Source organism: Ranitomeya imitator, chromosome 1, assembly GCF_032444005.1.
Source record: "Ranitomeya imitator isolate aRanImi1 chromosome 1, aRanImi1.pri, whole genome shotgun sequence".
Taxonomy (NCBI): Eukaryota; Metazoa; Chordata; class Amphibia; order Anura; family Dendrobatidae; genus Ranitomeya; species Ranitomeya imitator.
In genome coordinates this window covers 1,038,725,359-1,038,741,455 of record NC_091282.1, presented here as the reverse complement: position 1 = coordinate 1,038,741,455, position 16,097 = coordinate 1,038,725,359, and the positions used below count along the sequence as shown (strand labels likewise).

Sequence of the window (16,097 nt, the reverse complement as noted above, 5' to 3'; positions counted from 1 at the left end):
GTAGAGTGTACCTTTGGCATTCTAGTCTCAAAATGGCGCATTCTTGCATCAGCCATTAATCTAAAAATGGAGACAGTCGACGAGGTGGTCAAAGCCTGTGTGGTTCTGCACAATTACATAATGGCTAAGGAGCGGCCCAACATCGAACTGGATGAACCAGTTGCACACCCACTGCCCGATTAGCATCTTCACCCGCTGCGGTCAACTGCTAAAATTGGTCACATGCGGGACCAATTTGCCGCCTTTTTTGATTCTGATATTGGACGTGTGTCATGGCAGGACAATGTTGTGTAAATGTCCTGTTGTAATTTTATCTGTACCAGTAATTTTCTTAAATGTTAATAATATTTCTCATTAATAAACTTTATTTTTTGTTGTCTTGACCGTGTCTCCTATGTATTTCCTCTACAAACCAAGGCTGTCCTCAAAATAGCAGTATTTGGTCTGTATTTAATATCAGTATTTGTAATCCAAAACCAGGAGTGGGTGATAAAGGCAGAGGTGCTAGTTATGTTAATATTATAATTTACCTCTAATTGTTTCACTCCTTGTTTTGGCTTACAAATACTGATATAAAACACTGACCACATACTGCTATTGTGACGGCAGCCATGTTGCTTTAGTGGTAAGGTTGTTAACGTCATTGCGTCCTGATTCTGTTCTGCTATGCTGTATCCATTGGACACAGACTGAAGAGACAATGACTGTCATACAAAACAGATCTATACTCATCAAGTCACGTGTCAGAAATAATGAATTCATGATGCACATATAACAGCCTCATGAATTCACTATTTCTGACACATGTACAGGTGAGCATAGATATGCCGTTTTTATGACCACCATCGTCCCTTCACTTTGTGTTGAATATTACATACACAGACGAGAAAATGGAGGTTATACAAGGCAGTTCTCTACTCACCAGGTCAGGAATCCTAACTAATGAATTTTTGGACACCTGACCTGTTGAGTATAGTTCTGCATTGTATTTCCGCCATTTTCTCTTCTGTCTGCAACACTAGTCACAGACTAAAGGAAGAGATTATGGAGATAATACATTAATTATTTTTTTGGCCCACCTCATATCTCTATACTAAAGACACACAAAGCTGCAGTCATTTATTTGCTAACTACTGGAGCTATGATATGGCCAAAAAATTAAGAGTTCGGCGCACGGTGTGTGTTGACACCGGCGAAAGACACAATAAACCACACATAATTGGGGGCAAAACATAATATTTTTTTTTTACACAAACTTTAAATTTAACTGCGCCTGCTTGGGGTAGAGTGATGTAAACGGGGGGTGTGAAGCAGTGAGGCTTGGCTAACAGTGAACGACGCAGGGGTGGCAGGAGAAGGGGCAATGAAACTTGAGGGGTCTGGTAGTTCGGGGATAGGGCTTGACACATGAGAGGCTTGAGACACACTGGATGGGTGAGACAAACCTGACATTACAGACACACTGGGAGGTTAAAGGGGAGGAATACTAATAGTCTGCTGTTTGTTTTTTTTCCTTTCTGGGAAGCCTCGGAGGACTCATTTGTCGTGGCATGGTCGTGGTGGGTGACCTGTTAGGGTCCGGCTGCACTGTGCCAGAGTCCATAGTGCTCGTAGAGTGTGCAGCCATGCCAGAGTCCATAGTGCTTGTAGAGCGGAAGGCCATGCCAGGGTCCTGCTGCATCGTGGTGGTGGCGGTACGGAAGGCCATGCCAGGGTCCTGCTGCATCGTGGTGGTGGCGGTATGGAAGGCCATACCAGGGTCCTGCTGAATCGTGGTGGTGGCGGTACGGAAGGCCATGCCAGGGTCCTGCTGCATTGTGGTGTCAGTGGAGGAGGTCCAAGCAGGAGCAGCGGTTGTCGTGGTGGCGGTGGGCTGTCCAACAACACTCGGCATGGTGGTGGTGCTGTACTGGTGTCCGGCAGTGCTAGGAATAGAGGTGGCTGTGCAGTGGTATGCAGCAGAGGTCGGCATTGAGGTTAATTGTGACAGTGAAGGCACAGGTGGATGCCGCCACTGTCTGCTGAAAATACCTACTCTGCTGCATAGCCTGCACGTAAGCAGCATTGCAGGCCTGCATGACACTAAGCTGGAGATCAGGAGTAAGGTGTTCCGACATGCCCTGCTCAATTTGGTTAAAAAAATGATGTGCTGGCCTCTGGAGGTCAGCTTTTACTTGGTCAAGGCTTTTGGTGACCTCCTGGATACATGTATTCATGTGGCTAAGGGAAATATCCATTCGGTCATCCAAAACCTTGAGTCCTTCGTGAAAAACCGAGCTCAAGTGCAAAAACTCGGGCATGAGGGACCTGTCCGATGCCCTCTGCCGCTGCCGGGAGGGGCCCAAAAAAAAGGGGCAGTGGCAGAGGACTGGGAAAGGGGAAGACCTGATGGACCAGCTTCCTGGTCTCCAGTTTGTGTCGCAGGCCCACTTGCTGCAGCACTGCTGGATGGCTGGGACAAGTCTGTGGCTGTCTGATAAAGGACCGCTCCAGAACCTGGGCCAACAGTAGTGCTCCATGTGCTGTGAAAAAAGGAAAAAAAATTAATACCAAAAATTAAACAGACGACAACTCCTGTGGAATAGAAACATACAGATTATGGCAATACAAAACAACCTAATGCACGGGATAAATACTTACGTTCTCTGGGCAAGGACCGGTCTTAAAAATGCCAGAACATGATGGTATTTGTACTTTCGGATCCTTGCTCCTGAGCCACTGGGAGCACGGCTCTCTTGACACAGGTCATTGTTGAAGCGGTCCTTCATTGAACGCCAACGTGTTTTGACTTTGGCCACTGTTAAAAAAAAAAAAAAAGCATAATGGTCAGAAAATGAACTTTTGCCCGTGCTCACACAACTGTATGTGATGAGAGAAACTCCTGAGAGTTTCTTTCATCACACACAGTTGAGTGAGCATGGCCAAGGTCTCTGCTGCTTCACACTGCAGTGCAATACTTCCCAAATGCATTTGGGACCCGAGTCGGGGCGTTGTCCCAGCCATCCCACATCGCTTTGGCCACCTTATTCCATAGGCGCTGGATCGTTACGTTGTTTGAGTGCAGTGGATCCCAGGTTTCCCACAACGGGACTCGCTCCTGGACCAGGGAGATGAGGAGGTCATTTTCTATGAGGTCTTCATCCCGTTCTGGAACCTAAAAATTAAATAAAGACATTAATGTTGGATACATTAACATAAGGAAAAGAAAGAAAACAAAGGCTGAGAAATGGCATGAATAAGGAAAGTCAAGATACAAAAGTAGTCCAGAAGAGAATTAAAAAGAAAGAGTAAAGTACAGAAAGGAAGATTAAAGAATACAACAGTGAGGATACAGCAGTCAGCCTTGTATACGTACACGCTGCCGCCTTGCCACCCGACCGTGACTCCGCTGCTCCTGCCCAGTCTCTGCCGCAGTAGAAGAAGTGCTCTAAAAAAATGAAAAACAAAAAATTGTCATATGTGTAGATTTGACAGTGAATACTTACCAATCTGAGGAGGTGAGTACTCACTTCACTGACATGTTCTACTTCGGAAGGCCCAGGACGTTGCTCCTCATCAGAAGAAGAAGACATTCTGATGCATGCAGAAAGAAAGAAATGGCAGAAATTAGGACATGTAGAGACAGAAAATAGAAAATAAAGGCATTGGCTAGGATATACTCACATTGTTCAGAGGCTTGTTTTCTCAAAGGTGCTGTGGTCTGTATGCTCTGCTTGGCTGTATGCTGTGGTCCGTCTGTTCTGCTTGGCTGTCTGCTGAGTAGTGACCTGCAAATGTCCACTACCTCCCTTTATCACCTGGTATGTGGGGGGTGGCATATCAGTGTGTAGACATGTTTTTCACGTGTGCAACGCATGCTTTTACGAACGCAAGCAATCGCACGTGCTTGTGTTGTGAGTTCCGCTCTTGGGCTCCCTCCGGTGGTTGTAAGTGGCACTTTTGTGAGTTCTGCTCTTGGGCTCCCTCCGGTGGTTTTAAGTGGTATGGCTGCTCCTTGGATTTAGCAGTCTGCAGCTGCTTCCACTGATTGTCTTTCTGCTCGGCTATTTATGCCTGGCTCTTCCTTCAGCCAGTGCCACTTGTCAATGGTTCCTGGTTGGATTCACATCTCTTTTGGATTTCCCTGATATCCTGACCAGTTTAGCAAAGTTAAGTCCTTGCTTTGCTCTTTTCTGTCCACATGTTGTGGACTTATCAGTTCTGTGCATTCTATGTTTTGTCCAGCTTGTTAGTATGGATTAATTCTGTTAAGCTGGAAGCTCTGGGAAGCAGATTTACCCTCCACACCTTTAGTCAGGTGTGGAGATTTTTGTAAAGTCTGTGTGGATTTTTTGTAGTTTTTATACTGACCGCACAGTATTCCATCCTGTCTTATCTATCTAGCTAGACTGGCCTCCTGTGCTACATCCTGGTTTCATTCTGTGTATATCTATTCCCTCTCCACTCACAGTCATTACTTGTGGGGGGCTATCTATCCTTTGGGGATTTTCTCTGAGGCAAGATAGTTTTCCTGTTTCTATCTTTAGGGGTAGTTAGTTCTCAGGCTGTGACGAGGTGCCTAGGGAGTGACAGGAGCATCCCACGGCTACTTCTAGTGTTGTGTTGAGCTTAGGGACTGCGGTCAGTACAGGTACCACCTCCTTCAGAGCTCGTCCTATGTTGCTCCTAAACCACCAGTTCATAACAGCTTGTGAACGCATGCGTTCACATAGACCGCAATGTGTTTTTTTGGCGCATTCCTTACGCAATCGACCGCATACGTTTATAGGCGGCAAATTGACGCCTCTAAAAATTACTACATGTTGCGTTTCCGCGCAAAACCGCAGACGACGAAACGACGCCAAAAGCAAACGATCGCAGACGCATGCGTCCCTAATGTTAAATATAGGAATACACAACACATGCGGATATATGCGGAAGAAACGCTGTGGACAGAACCGCAAATGTGAAACCGGCCTAACAGATGAAAGTTCCCCACTGTACCAATCCATGTGCGTCCCAGTGGTCGGACACCCACCGATCAACAAGTTATCACCTATCTTATAGATCGGTGATAATGGAGACATCCAGTTAAACCAAATGTATTAGTATGACCGAATTGACATAGTAATATGGTAACATCAGGCTTTTTGTCACATTATATAAATAAATGGGCTTCTCAGAACATAAAATACATTTTTCGGAATAATATTTCAGGACAAAAAATTATCATAAAGTAAATATGCAACAAACGGTGTGTAATAAATTAGTTATGAAATACCAATAATATATCAGATTTACTTTTTAATTTCAAGCTTGAGGTAGCATTTCTACTTTTCTATAACTCCTGGCTCACCACAGAACTAACTCCTAATCCACGACTCTTGACTTCACATCCCTGTAAAAATCTGCACTAATCCTAATACAAACATTAGAGGATAGAACATGGCATTATTGAAAAAAAGTTCTGGTGCTCGAGCAGGGTCCCAATCCCTTCCAAGTCAATGGAAAGAACTTGGCACTCAATTATCACATACAAATTAGATGAGTTTATTGTTGCACAATCCAAGGATATGACGTGATGCCTCAGTCCGCTCACATGATCTTCATCAAAAATCGGATTGTTGATGGATTTATGGCATGTCCATTTTCTCCGATGTAGGCTGGCAGGTATAATTTATGTAGACTGCACCATTCTTTGCAGTATACCCTTAATTCCCTATGTGCTAAGACAAACGTACCAGCAATCTTCATCTGCAATGCGAGTTTTACTGAATCTAGAAGTATAGGAGAAGAGATCTTCTTAATTTATTATAAAAGTAGAGAAAGGTTTCAATCAGATATATTTGAGTCACGTATGAGTTTTATCTTAGTTTTTTAATAGATAGAACACAAACCTGATAAAAATATATTCTATGGCGACATGTTCATTTTTGATCTGAGTACTGGTTCAAAATTATCCATACAAGTTTGAGTCCTGTAAGAAAGCATGATGTAAGATCCTGGATGGCGGCTATGTACCACCGAGGTGGTTGGCCTCTGTAATGTAAAGTCTGTCTCAGTAACACTAGGTTAATTTGTCTGGATTTTGGGTCCTTGATTTAGGAGCAACCAAAAGAGTCTGGGTGGAAATTGTTACCATAATCCAGATCGGGGCTTGCAGGTCTATTACCAGCAGCTGGGTTAGCTCAGCTTGTGGAATTGTGCTGAACTTAAATAGAGGTGTGTTTGTTTGGTGAACGCATTTAAACTACTGGCGCAGCTACTGCCTGAAATACCGAGATTGGTGAGGCTGCCATATTTACCTTGTTTCAGTGTGCTTGAAGAAAGAACAGTTTATGTTATACACTTGTACTGGAGAAAAGCTGTTTTTGTTTTGGAGCTGTAAAGTTTATGATGACAATACACTTTATGCTGTTTTGATATAAAAACCCTGTGTCCGGTGCATATCCAGGTGGCTGCCAGAGAGCTGAAACCTTACAGTCCGTTAAAATCAAAGACAACACATGGATGCCATCATTGTGCAGTCTATGCTGTAAATGATTAGTAAATTACAATGCTACCGTATTTTTCGGATCATAAGACACACCACAAATTTAAAGGAGGAAAATAGGAAAACAAATATATATATATATATATATACAGTGATGGAGCTGCGTTGTTCCTCTCTGTACTCTTTTTACCGGAGCTGATAACTAGAGATTGCTGGGTGTGGAACTCTCACCAATCCCATATTGATGACCTATCCTGAGGTCTAGTGGAGAACCCCTTTTGTTAAAAAAAAACTCCCCCTATATTACTAAATAATTAGCAGATTTTTTTTTAATAAAGAAAGACTGCTTGTAAACTGCAAATCAAGTAAAGACATTTGTGGTCTATTGGTGAGAAGTAACCCGGGAAACCATGACATACTTTGTTCCCCTACACACTAATGACTAACAGTTGTCCCATGTTATTATTGGTCCTTTAACATAAGCCAGAAGCAGAACATTGTTGTTTTTCCAGTTTCTCATCATAAACTGTGTGGGCGGCTAAACAAAAAAGGTCACTACAACCCAGAAATGTAAAAAACCTTCACTAAAACATGGAGCCAGAGATAGCAAGTAGGATTGATGAGTAAGATACCAGGGCTTTTGTTAATGAACACATATAGGGTTAATGTTTGATCAAAAATACTATACACCTCATACTGTAAAATAGTTCTCATAACTAGTAGTGATGAGCGAACATGTTCGGATAAGGTTTTATATTAGCATGCTCGTGTGCTAACAGAGTGTCTCCAGCGTGGTCGAAAAATATGTTCGAGTCCCCGCGGCTGCATGTCTCGCGGCTGTTCAACAGCTGCATCACATGCGGGGATTGCACATAATCATGCTCAAATAACACCTTATCCGAGCATGTTCACTCATCACTAATAAATGGTTAAATAGTTTCATAAAGTTGTAATGAGACAACAAACTGGTGACTAACTTCTTATATTTTGTTCTGAATGAATGTGTCTTATACAGATAGTGTTGAGACTGCAGTCAGAGGAACTCGCACGGCTTACTGCGTTGTTCCTTACTGCATTCACAAAGTGATATTTCCATAGTGGTCATAGACAGTGATCTTACTGGAGCTATATACAAGAGCTTCTCACTAAATTAGAATATCATCAAAAAGATATTTGATTTCAGTTCTTCAATTCAAAAAGTGAATCTCATATATTATATAGAGTCATTACAAACAAGTGTTTATTTCTGTTAATATTGATGATTATGGCTTACAGCCAATGAAAACCCAAAAGTCGTTATCACAGTAAAATAGAGTAATTAGCAAAACACCTGCAAAGACTTCCTAAGCATTTAAAAAGGTCTCTTAAGGTACCGTCACATTAAGCGACGCTGCAGCGATATAGGCAACGATGCCGATCACTGCAGCGTCGCTGTGTGGTCGCTGGAGAGCTGTAACACAGACAGCTCTCCAGCGACCAACGATGCCGAAGTCCCCTGGTAACCAGGGTAAACATCGGGTTACTAAGCGCAGCCCTTAGCGCTTAGTAACCCGATGTTTACCCTGGTTACCAGTGAAGACATCGTTGAATCGGCGTCACACACGCTGATTCAGCGATGTCTGCGGGAGATCCAGCGACAAAATAAAGTTCTGGTCTTTCTGCTCCGACCAATGATGTCACAGCAGGATCCAGATCGCTGCTGCGTGTCAAACACAACGAGATCGCTATCCAGGACGCTGCAACGTCACGGATCGCTAGCAATATCGTTGTTAAGTTGTTCAGTGTGAAGGTACCTTTAGTCTGTTTCAGTAGGCTCCACAATCATGGAGAAGACTGCTGACTTGACAGATGTCCATAAGGCAATCATTGATACACTCCACAAAGAGTGTAAGCCACAAACGGTCATTGCGAAAGAATCTGGCTGTACACAGAGTGCTGTATCCAAGCATATTAATGAAAAGGTGAGTTGAAGGAAAAAGTGTGGTAGAAAAAGGTGTGCAAGCAACCGGGATAACCACAGTCTTGAAAGGATTGTTAAGAAAAAGCCATTCAGAAATTTGGGGGAGATTCACAAGGAGTGGACTGCTGCTGGAGTCATTGCTTCAAGAGCCACCACACACAGATGTATTCAGGACATGGGCTACAAGTGTCGCATTCCTTGTGTCCAGACACTCATGACCAATAGACAACACCAGAAGATTCTTACATGGGCCAAGGAGAAAAAGAACTGGATTGTTGCTCACTGGTCCAAGGTGTTGTTTTCAGATAAAAGTAAATTTTGCATTTCATTTGTAAATCAAGGTCCCAGAGTCTGGAGGAAGAGTGGAGAGGCCACAATCCAAGCTGCTTGAGGTCCAGTGTGTTGTGTTTCCACAATCAGTGATGGTTTGGGAAGCCATGTCATCTGCTGGTATAGGTTCACTGTGTTTTATCAAGACCAAAGTCAGCGCAGCCGTCTACCAGGAAATTTTACAGCAGTTCATGCTTCCTTCTGCCGACAAGCTTTTAGGAGATGGAAATTTCATTCTTCCCCAGGACCTGGCACCTGTCCACACTGCCAAAAGTACCAATATCTGGTTTATAAACAAAAGTATCACTGTGCTTGATTGGCCAGCAAACTCGCCTGACCTTAACCCCATAGGGAATCTATGGGATATTGTCAAGAGGAAGATGAGACACCAGACCCAACAATGCAGACGAGCTGCATGCTGCTATCAAAGCAACCTGGGCTTCCAAATAGTACTCTTGGGCTGATATACAGCCAAATAAGGTCAGAAAATCAATGAATGAAAACACAATAACCCTTAAATCCTTATGATAACATACATAAAGTATCACAATTTATTTAAATCCAATTAAAACCATACCACAACTACAACCAGATAACCACATAGAACACACAACCGTGCACTCTGGATGACCCTACCAAACAAACCCTGTTAAAGCTTCCTACCTATCAGTGGAGGTTGGCACCCTAAACATGAATACGAAAATGGAGCCCCCACTCACCGTCGGCTGACCCTATGTCTCCTGGCATAAACCATGACATAAGTGTCACAATTATGACCGCATGGATGCTAGACAGGAAAGGATAGGCAGGTTTGAAAATGACTAGGTATGTATATATTTGTATATCTATATATACAAGCTTTGTTTGTGGCAGGGTGAGATACACGGACAAAAGACAAAAAATGTGCATAACAAAAAAGTGCTCGTGCTTAAAATTAGGACCTCACTACTGTACCTCTGTACCCTGCTGGTATGCGCCCTGCCTGGCTGTGGGGGTGGGCACCCTACTTGTCAGCAGATATGGCGCCCCCACTCAACGAAGGCTGACCCTGGGACGCCCTAGTGATATATTAAGATTAAGGCTGCCGTCACACTAGCAGTATTTGATCAGTGTTTTACATCAGTATTTCTCAGTCAAAACCAGGAGTGGAACAATTAGAGGAAAAGTATAATAGAAACATATGCACCACTTCTGGATTTATCACCCACTCCTGGTTTTGGCTGAGAAATACTGATGTAAAATACTGACCAAATACTGCTAGTGTGACGGCAGCCTAAAGGTACCGTCACACTCAGCAACTTTCCTGCTGGTGCGGCAGGTTCAGCGGTGGTGCTCTGTGGTGTCGGGGGCTCCGCCGGCATTTTGTGAAAACCTGGAGGCCCCCGCACATCCATTGTCAGAGTTTGATCTGATTGTCATCCGAATGTGATCCAATTCTCTCGCATGAGAGGATCACATCACAGGTACGGAGAACTTAATTTCTCCATCTACTCCATTGTCTCTCTGAGCATACATCAGACTGCACTTGGCTGACATCAGAGTGCAGTCCGATGTTTCACATGCACCTATAGACTTGTATAGGTATGAGTGATCCAAACAAAGAAGCCACTTGCAGCATGCTGCCATTGTTTTGTCACACCGATTCGGCATGAGAAAACAATCACAGATCTGCACTGCCCCGAAATATAAACATCAGGTAGCACTCTGCCATGTTATATGCCAGGGTGTACGCCCCTTACTTATATATAGTTTTGTGAGAAAATCTATCAGCCTACTCAGCCTCCCCTGCTCTACATCATGGAGTCGGCAGATTGGACTGCGTGTTCGTGGTGTCAGTTTCCCTTTTAAAGGGATTTTGAAAAAAGAAGTTTTGTGGGCTTCAGCGAATTTTCTGCTGTTTAACTATGTGACTGCAGAATGCTGAATCCTAAGGCCATGTTCACACATTGCGGTTTTTACCGCGGAACCGCAGCAATTTTGCAGCTGCGGGTCTGCATCAGTTTCCATAGCGTTTACAGTAACATGTAAACCCTATGGAAACCGCAAACCGCTGTGCACGTGCTGCGGGAAAAACCGCGCGGGAACGCAGCGGTTTACAACCCGCAGCATGTCACTTCTTTGTGCAGAATCGCGGCGATTCTGCACCCATAGAAATGCATTGATCCGCTTACTTCCCGCATGGGGCTGTGCCCACCATGCGGGAAGTAATGCGGATAATGTGCGGGTTATACCCGGGGTGGAGGAGAGGAGACTCTCTTCCAGGCCCTGGGAACCATATTTGAGTAAAAAAAAAAAAGAATTAAAATAAAAAATCATGATATACTCACCTCTGAAGTCTCAGCGCTGCACGCGGCCATCTGGTCTCAGGTTTGCTATGCGACCAGGACGTGCAGTGACGTCACGGTCACATGACCGTGACGTCACGAAGGTCCTTCTCGCACAGCATCTTTGGAACCGGACCGCTGCCTGCAGCGCCGAGGAGATCGGGACGTCAGAGGGTGAGTATATCATTATTTTTATTATTTTTAACATTACTATTGATGCTGCATATTGCTGCATATGCAGCATCAATAGTAGGGGTAAATCCCGCAGTGGAACTCGCAGGGACAGGACGCTATGTGTGAACATAGCCTGACAGTATGCACATTTGTCAGTATTCTGCTGTGTTTACTGCTTCTCCCAGTCCCCTATGAGGAAAAATGGGTGAGATGCTAGTTGGCACATGGCCGCAAGGATGCAGATTGCCATCCTTGGCCTTACGTGACCGGCCACTCGAGCATTTAGCCGAGCACAAGAAAGTAAAGGATCGCGATTAAGTTCCATGATTCCTATAGAGCGAGCTTCGATCTTACAAATGACGTTCCTTATTTTATACTGGATGGCTGAAATAGTAACAATTTTCTCTTACTTTGCATTTTATGTAGAGAATAGCCCAAAGGACAGATAATTGCTTTCTTATTGCAGATGTGATAGTGTACAAACAGGTCATGTCTGTCTTTTGTGACATTCGATAATTTGATTACTTGTGAAGTCCAAATGTGTCATTTCTTTAGTTGTGGTATATGTGCCCATTATGGAATTGTCACACAATCTCCTGATTTCTTGTTTCACCAGACGTCCCGAGATCACCATTGTTGCCGCTGAGCCCATTGGTCCTGGATCTTGGTTCCATGGTGGTCCACCTGGGGGATTAGGATTCCCACCACCTCCACCACCACAGTGGAGGCCTAGTGACTCCCATCCCCCTGAGGCAAGCAATACTTTATTCATTTATCAATCTGTTTGTATCCTCAAAGTGTAGGCTTGTTATATCTACCTGTATCATGAGCAGCATACCATGGGGACAGAGGTGCTCCCCTGCAAAAACACATTGTGACATTTACCAAATATTCGCCAACATAGTTATGAGTGCCCTGCATTCATGGGAAAAGTGCTCGCACATCCCGTAGTCTTTGGCGGTCTGTGTATACATGCAAAACATGGCAGCCCAGTGGTCACTACTGGATGGGGAGCACTGATCTGATGACTATAGGAGACTCCATAAATGCCATGGCCATGTATTATTTAATGGCCAGACAGTTCAGTCTCATAGGTGAATGAATCAGACCCCCATAATGTGCTGCCCTTAAACAGGTTAACATCGCATACTGACTTCTTCAATTTCACTTAAATCAATAGCAATGCTTTTACTTGTTAAGCATTTTGGTCGACATATTTGAACCTTAGGCCTTGATTATGCCACGTTTAACCTTTATATTTGGTGTATGTTTATATGCTTAAAGGGAAATGGTGCAAATATGGTTTTCAACATTCCCATTGATTTCTGTTTGGGCAAAGTGTGCTAAAATGTGCTCTTTTGGCAAACATTTGTCCATTTTACAACTAAAGGACTTTTGAGTTGTTGACTTGCTTTCCCTTAAAAATGCACATATGAAGTCTCCTCATCAAAACGGGTCTACAAATCAACAAACATCATTGTGTTAAAAATGACAAAAATTAGAAAAAGTATGCTTTTAAAAAGAATATAAAAGCATATTATTTTTGGATCCCTTTGTAAAACCAATTTCTACTTCTCTGGTGGTTTTCACAGTTCCCAAAACTTTAGAACTTAAAAAAAAAATTAGTTTGTGACAATTTTTTTTTGCATGTTTTCAGCAGCCGCCATCCTATGAGCAGGTAATTAAAGAAATCACACAAGTGCAAGTGGCCACAAGCAATTCTAATGTTGAACCCAGGCGGACATCCTCATGTGCAACGCAAACTGACTTTCATATGGAAGATGACTACACAGGGCCAGGCAATAATGTGAATCATCAGCCGGTCACTTGTGATCAAGCCACAGCCACAGGTAGGTTTCTCTTGGTTTTCTAATAAAAGATGCTTGATAACTCACAAAAGACCAGATCATACTTTTCTTTTTTTCTTTTTCAACTGAGGTGTGTAACATTGCCATGATATTTGCCTTGATAACTGAAGTCACTATTATGTTACTGGGGGAAGTACGGGAAGTACAGGATCTCCTTAAGTAAAGAATTTTACAGGCAGTGGTACATTGCAGAAAAGTATGCAAAGTAGCTCTCTCGCGGAACTATTTTGCATGTAGCTGCCCTTTAGTCAATGAACTTCTTTTAATCACAGCTGGCATCAAGCCCTAGGGTTAGTAATGGGAACACATCTATCAGACACCTCCGTTACTAACCCAGTAATAGTTTTTTCTGTGTGTGTTTTTTATTTTTTATTTGAATAATTACTCCCTCCACACTATCGTTAGTTCACCAATGGGAAAAAAATACCATGCTGATCTGAAGTAATCCACCGAATCTGCTGTAGTACAGAAATGGATACGTGAAAAACCTAAACAGTAAGAAATAAACACGACACTCCCTCGTTCACCAGTTTATTAGCAAAACTCTATCTATCTCTTTGCACATGTTTAACACCTAAGCATATTTAATTTCTATTCTGCCTTCTATTCCGGTATGTGCGCAGGGATGTCACACTTTGTCCTCCGTGTACAGGACATATTGATGTCTGTGCTGCCGGAAAAAAAAACGGACATGTCTACACGTAAATACACGGACATGCGCGCAGCCTCATGGGCACATAATGGGTTTGCGTGTATATGTGTCTGCGGTAGGTCACCACACGTACTGCAAGCACAGATGTATGAAGGAGGCCTCTACACATTGAATGGTGAATGGAGCTACGCCATACTGCTCCATTCAATGTATTTACATCCGGCCACGGCTAGGATTTCTAACAATCAGTGAGGGTGTTGTAGATCGCACACATTCCCCATATTTGACATTAATTACTTCTGGGCCGCCCATAGACTGTAAACATCCGAGCTGTCCGCATTACATTTTGACGTTTTAAAACCTCACTGTACATATAGCTGCTGCGCGAGTTCGTGCAGATGTTGAAGCCGTTTTGAGACTGAGCCAGAAGCCCCATAGAGGAGGCAGAGAGGGTTTTTTCCCACCTCTGCTTTCCCGATCGCTGTATACATAGTGCTGAACAAGCACTGTATGTATAGAATAGGGAGAACTCGCAGAGCTTTCTCCTCTGGACCCAATGATCATGGGATAGCTGGAAGTAGGGAGAGAGCAGGAGCTGCTGGAGCCTAAGAGTGCCAGTCCGCTCTGTTGTGCAGGCATGAGGCTGACTTTCCCCTGTAACTGAGGGGAAATACCATTCCCAGTAACAGAAGAAATCCAATTTAAAAAAAAAATAAAAATAAAATGTTTAAATAGCCCCCCAACGGACATTACGGGTTCCACACTATGTGAAATCAATAAAAAGCAAGGAAATAAATAATAATGATAAAAGCTGCTGCCAATCGAAATCTGTCACTAGCCTCGCCCCATTAAATAAAAAATGTGTCTGCCATATAAAAAGCATTGCTATGCTAAGGGGAATTCATTTTGAAATGTGTTTTAGTGTTAATTAATATCTAATGACTGGACAGCCTTTAATTTTCCTGTGCATGGATGAGCTGATTGTTTGCCTGCTGAGTTGTGTAGTTTTGTCTAGTCTTTTGAGAAATTAGAGAGGGGCCAGTTCCTGAGACCCCCACCGATTTTATTTTTCAAAAGATTGTACAAAATTGCACCACTCAGTGGTGGCCTCAGGACCCATATCCCTACTGGTCTACTACTTGCTTAAGGTGGTATCATCTATAAATAAATAAATAAAAAGCATTGTGAATGACCAGTGCACTTTACATGTATACACATAGTTTAGCTTAGGCTGGTTTCACATTTGCGTTTTTTGCCGCTGCGTTTGTAACGCATATAAACGCATGCGTCTTGTTTTCCTTTATTTAACATTAAAAACGCATGCTTTTTTTGTACGCGTTTGACGACGTATGCGTCGTTTCGATGCTTGCATCTTGGCGTGGAAATGCAACATGTAGTAATTTCTAGAGGCGTTTTTTTGCCGCAAAAAAACGGATGCGTTCGATTGCGTCAAAAAAACATATTGCTGTCTATGTAAACGCATGCGTTTTTAAGCACATGCGTTTGGTTGCGTTTTTGAACGCATGCGTTTCATTAGAGAAAAACAAGTCTAGACACTGATAAGCCACCCCCCACCATCAAGGTGATAAAGGGATCCAAACCCTAAAGGTACCGTCACACTAAACGATATCGCTAGCGATCCGTGACGTTGCAGCGTCCTGGCTAGCGATATCGTTCAGTTTGACACACAGCAGCGATCAGAATCCTGCTGTGATGTCGTTGGTCGCTGCAGAAAGTCCAGCACTTTATTTCGTCGCTGGACTTCCTGCTGACATCGCTGAATCGGCGTGTGTGACGCCGATTCAGCGATGTCTTCGCTGGTAACCAGGGTAAACATCGGGTTACTAAGTGCAGGGCCGCGCTTAGTAACCCGATGTTTACCCTGGTTACCAGCGTAAAAGTAAAAAAAAACAAACACTACATACTTACCTTCCGCTGTCTGTCCCCCGGCGCTGTGCTTCTCTGCACTGGCTGTGAGCGCCGGCCAGCCGGAAAGCAGAGCGGTGACGTCACCGCTGTGCTTTCCGGCCGCTGTGCTTACACAGGGCAGAGAAGCAGAGCGACAGACAGTGGAAGGTAAGTATGTAGTGTTTTTTTGTTTTTTTTTTAACTTTTACGCTGGTAACCAGGGTAAACATCGGGTTACTAAGCGCGGCCCTGCGCTTAGTAACCCGATGTTTACCCTGGTTACCGGCATAGTTGGTCGCTGGAGAGCTGTCTGTGTGACAGCTCTCCAGCGACCAAACAGCGACGCTGCAGCGATCCGGATCGTTGTCAGTATCGCTGCAGCGTCGCTTAGTGTGACGGTAGCTTATCT

At 43.6% G+C, this 16,097-nt stretch overlaps 1 protein-coding gene across 4 annotated transcripts in view; it reads left to right on the top strand.

Moving 5' to 3' along the window:
• SH3D19 (SH3 domain containing 19) overlaps nt 1-16,097 on the top strand; it is a 174,082-nt gene that overhangs the window by 89,277 nt on the left and 68,708 nt on the right. For 2 of the 4 annotated variants that reach the window (XM_069744059.1, XM_069744061.1), the window contains exons 5-6: nt 11,877-12,012; nt 12,921-13,110. In XM_069744059.1, coding sequence (XP_069600160.1) covers nt 11,877-12,012; nt 12,921-13,110 — 326 coding nt within the window. Of the gene's footprint in view, nt 1-11,876; nt 12,013-12,917; nt 13,111-16,097 lie in introns of all 4 variants that reach the window. The other 2 variants (XM_069744058.1, XM_069744060.1) reach the window with 1 other exon arrangement.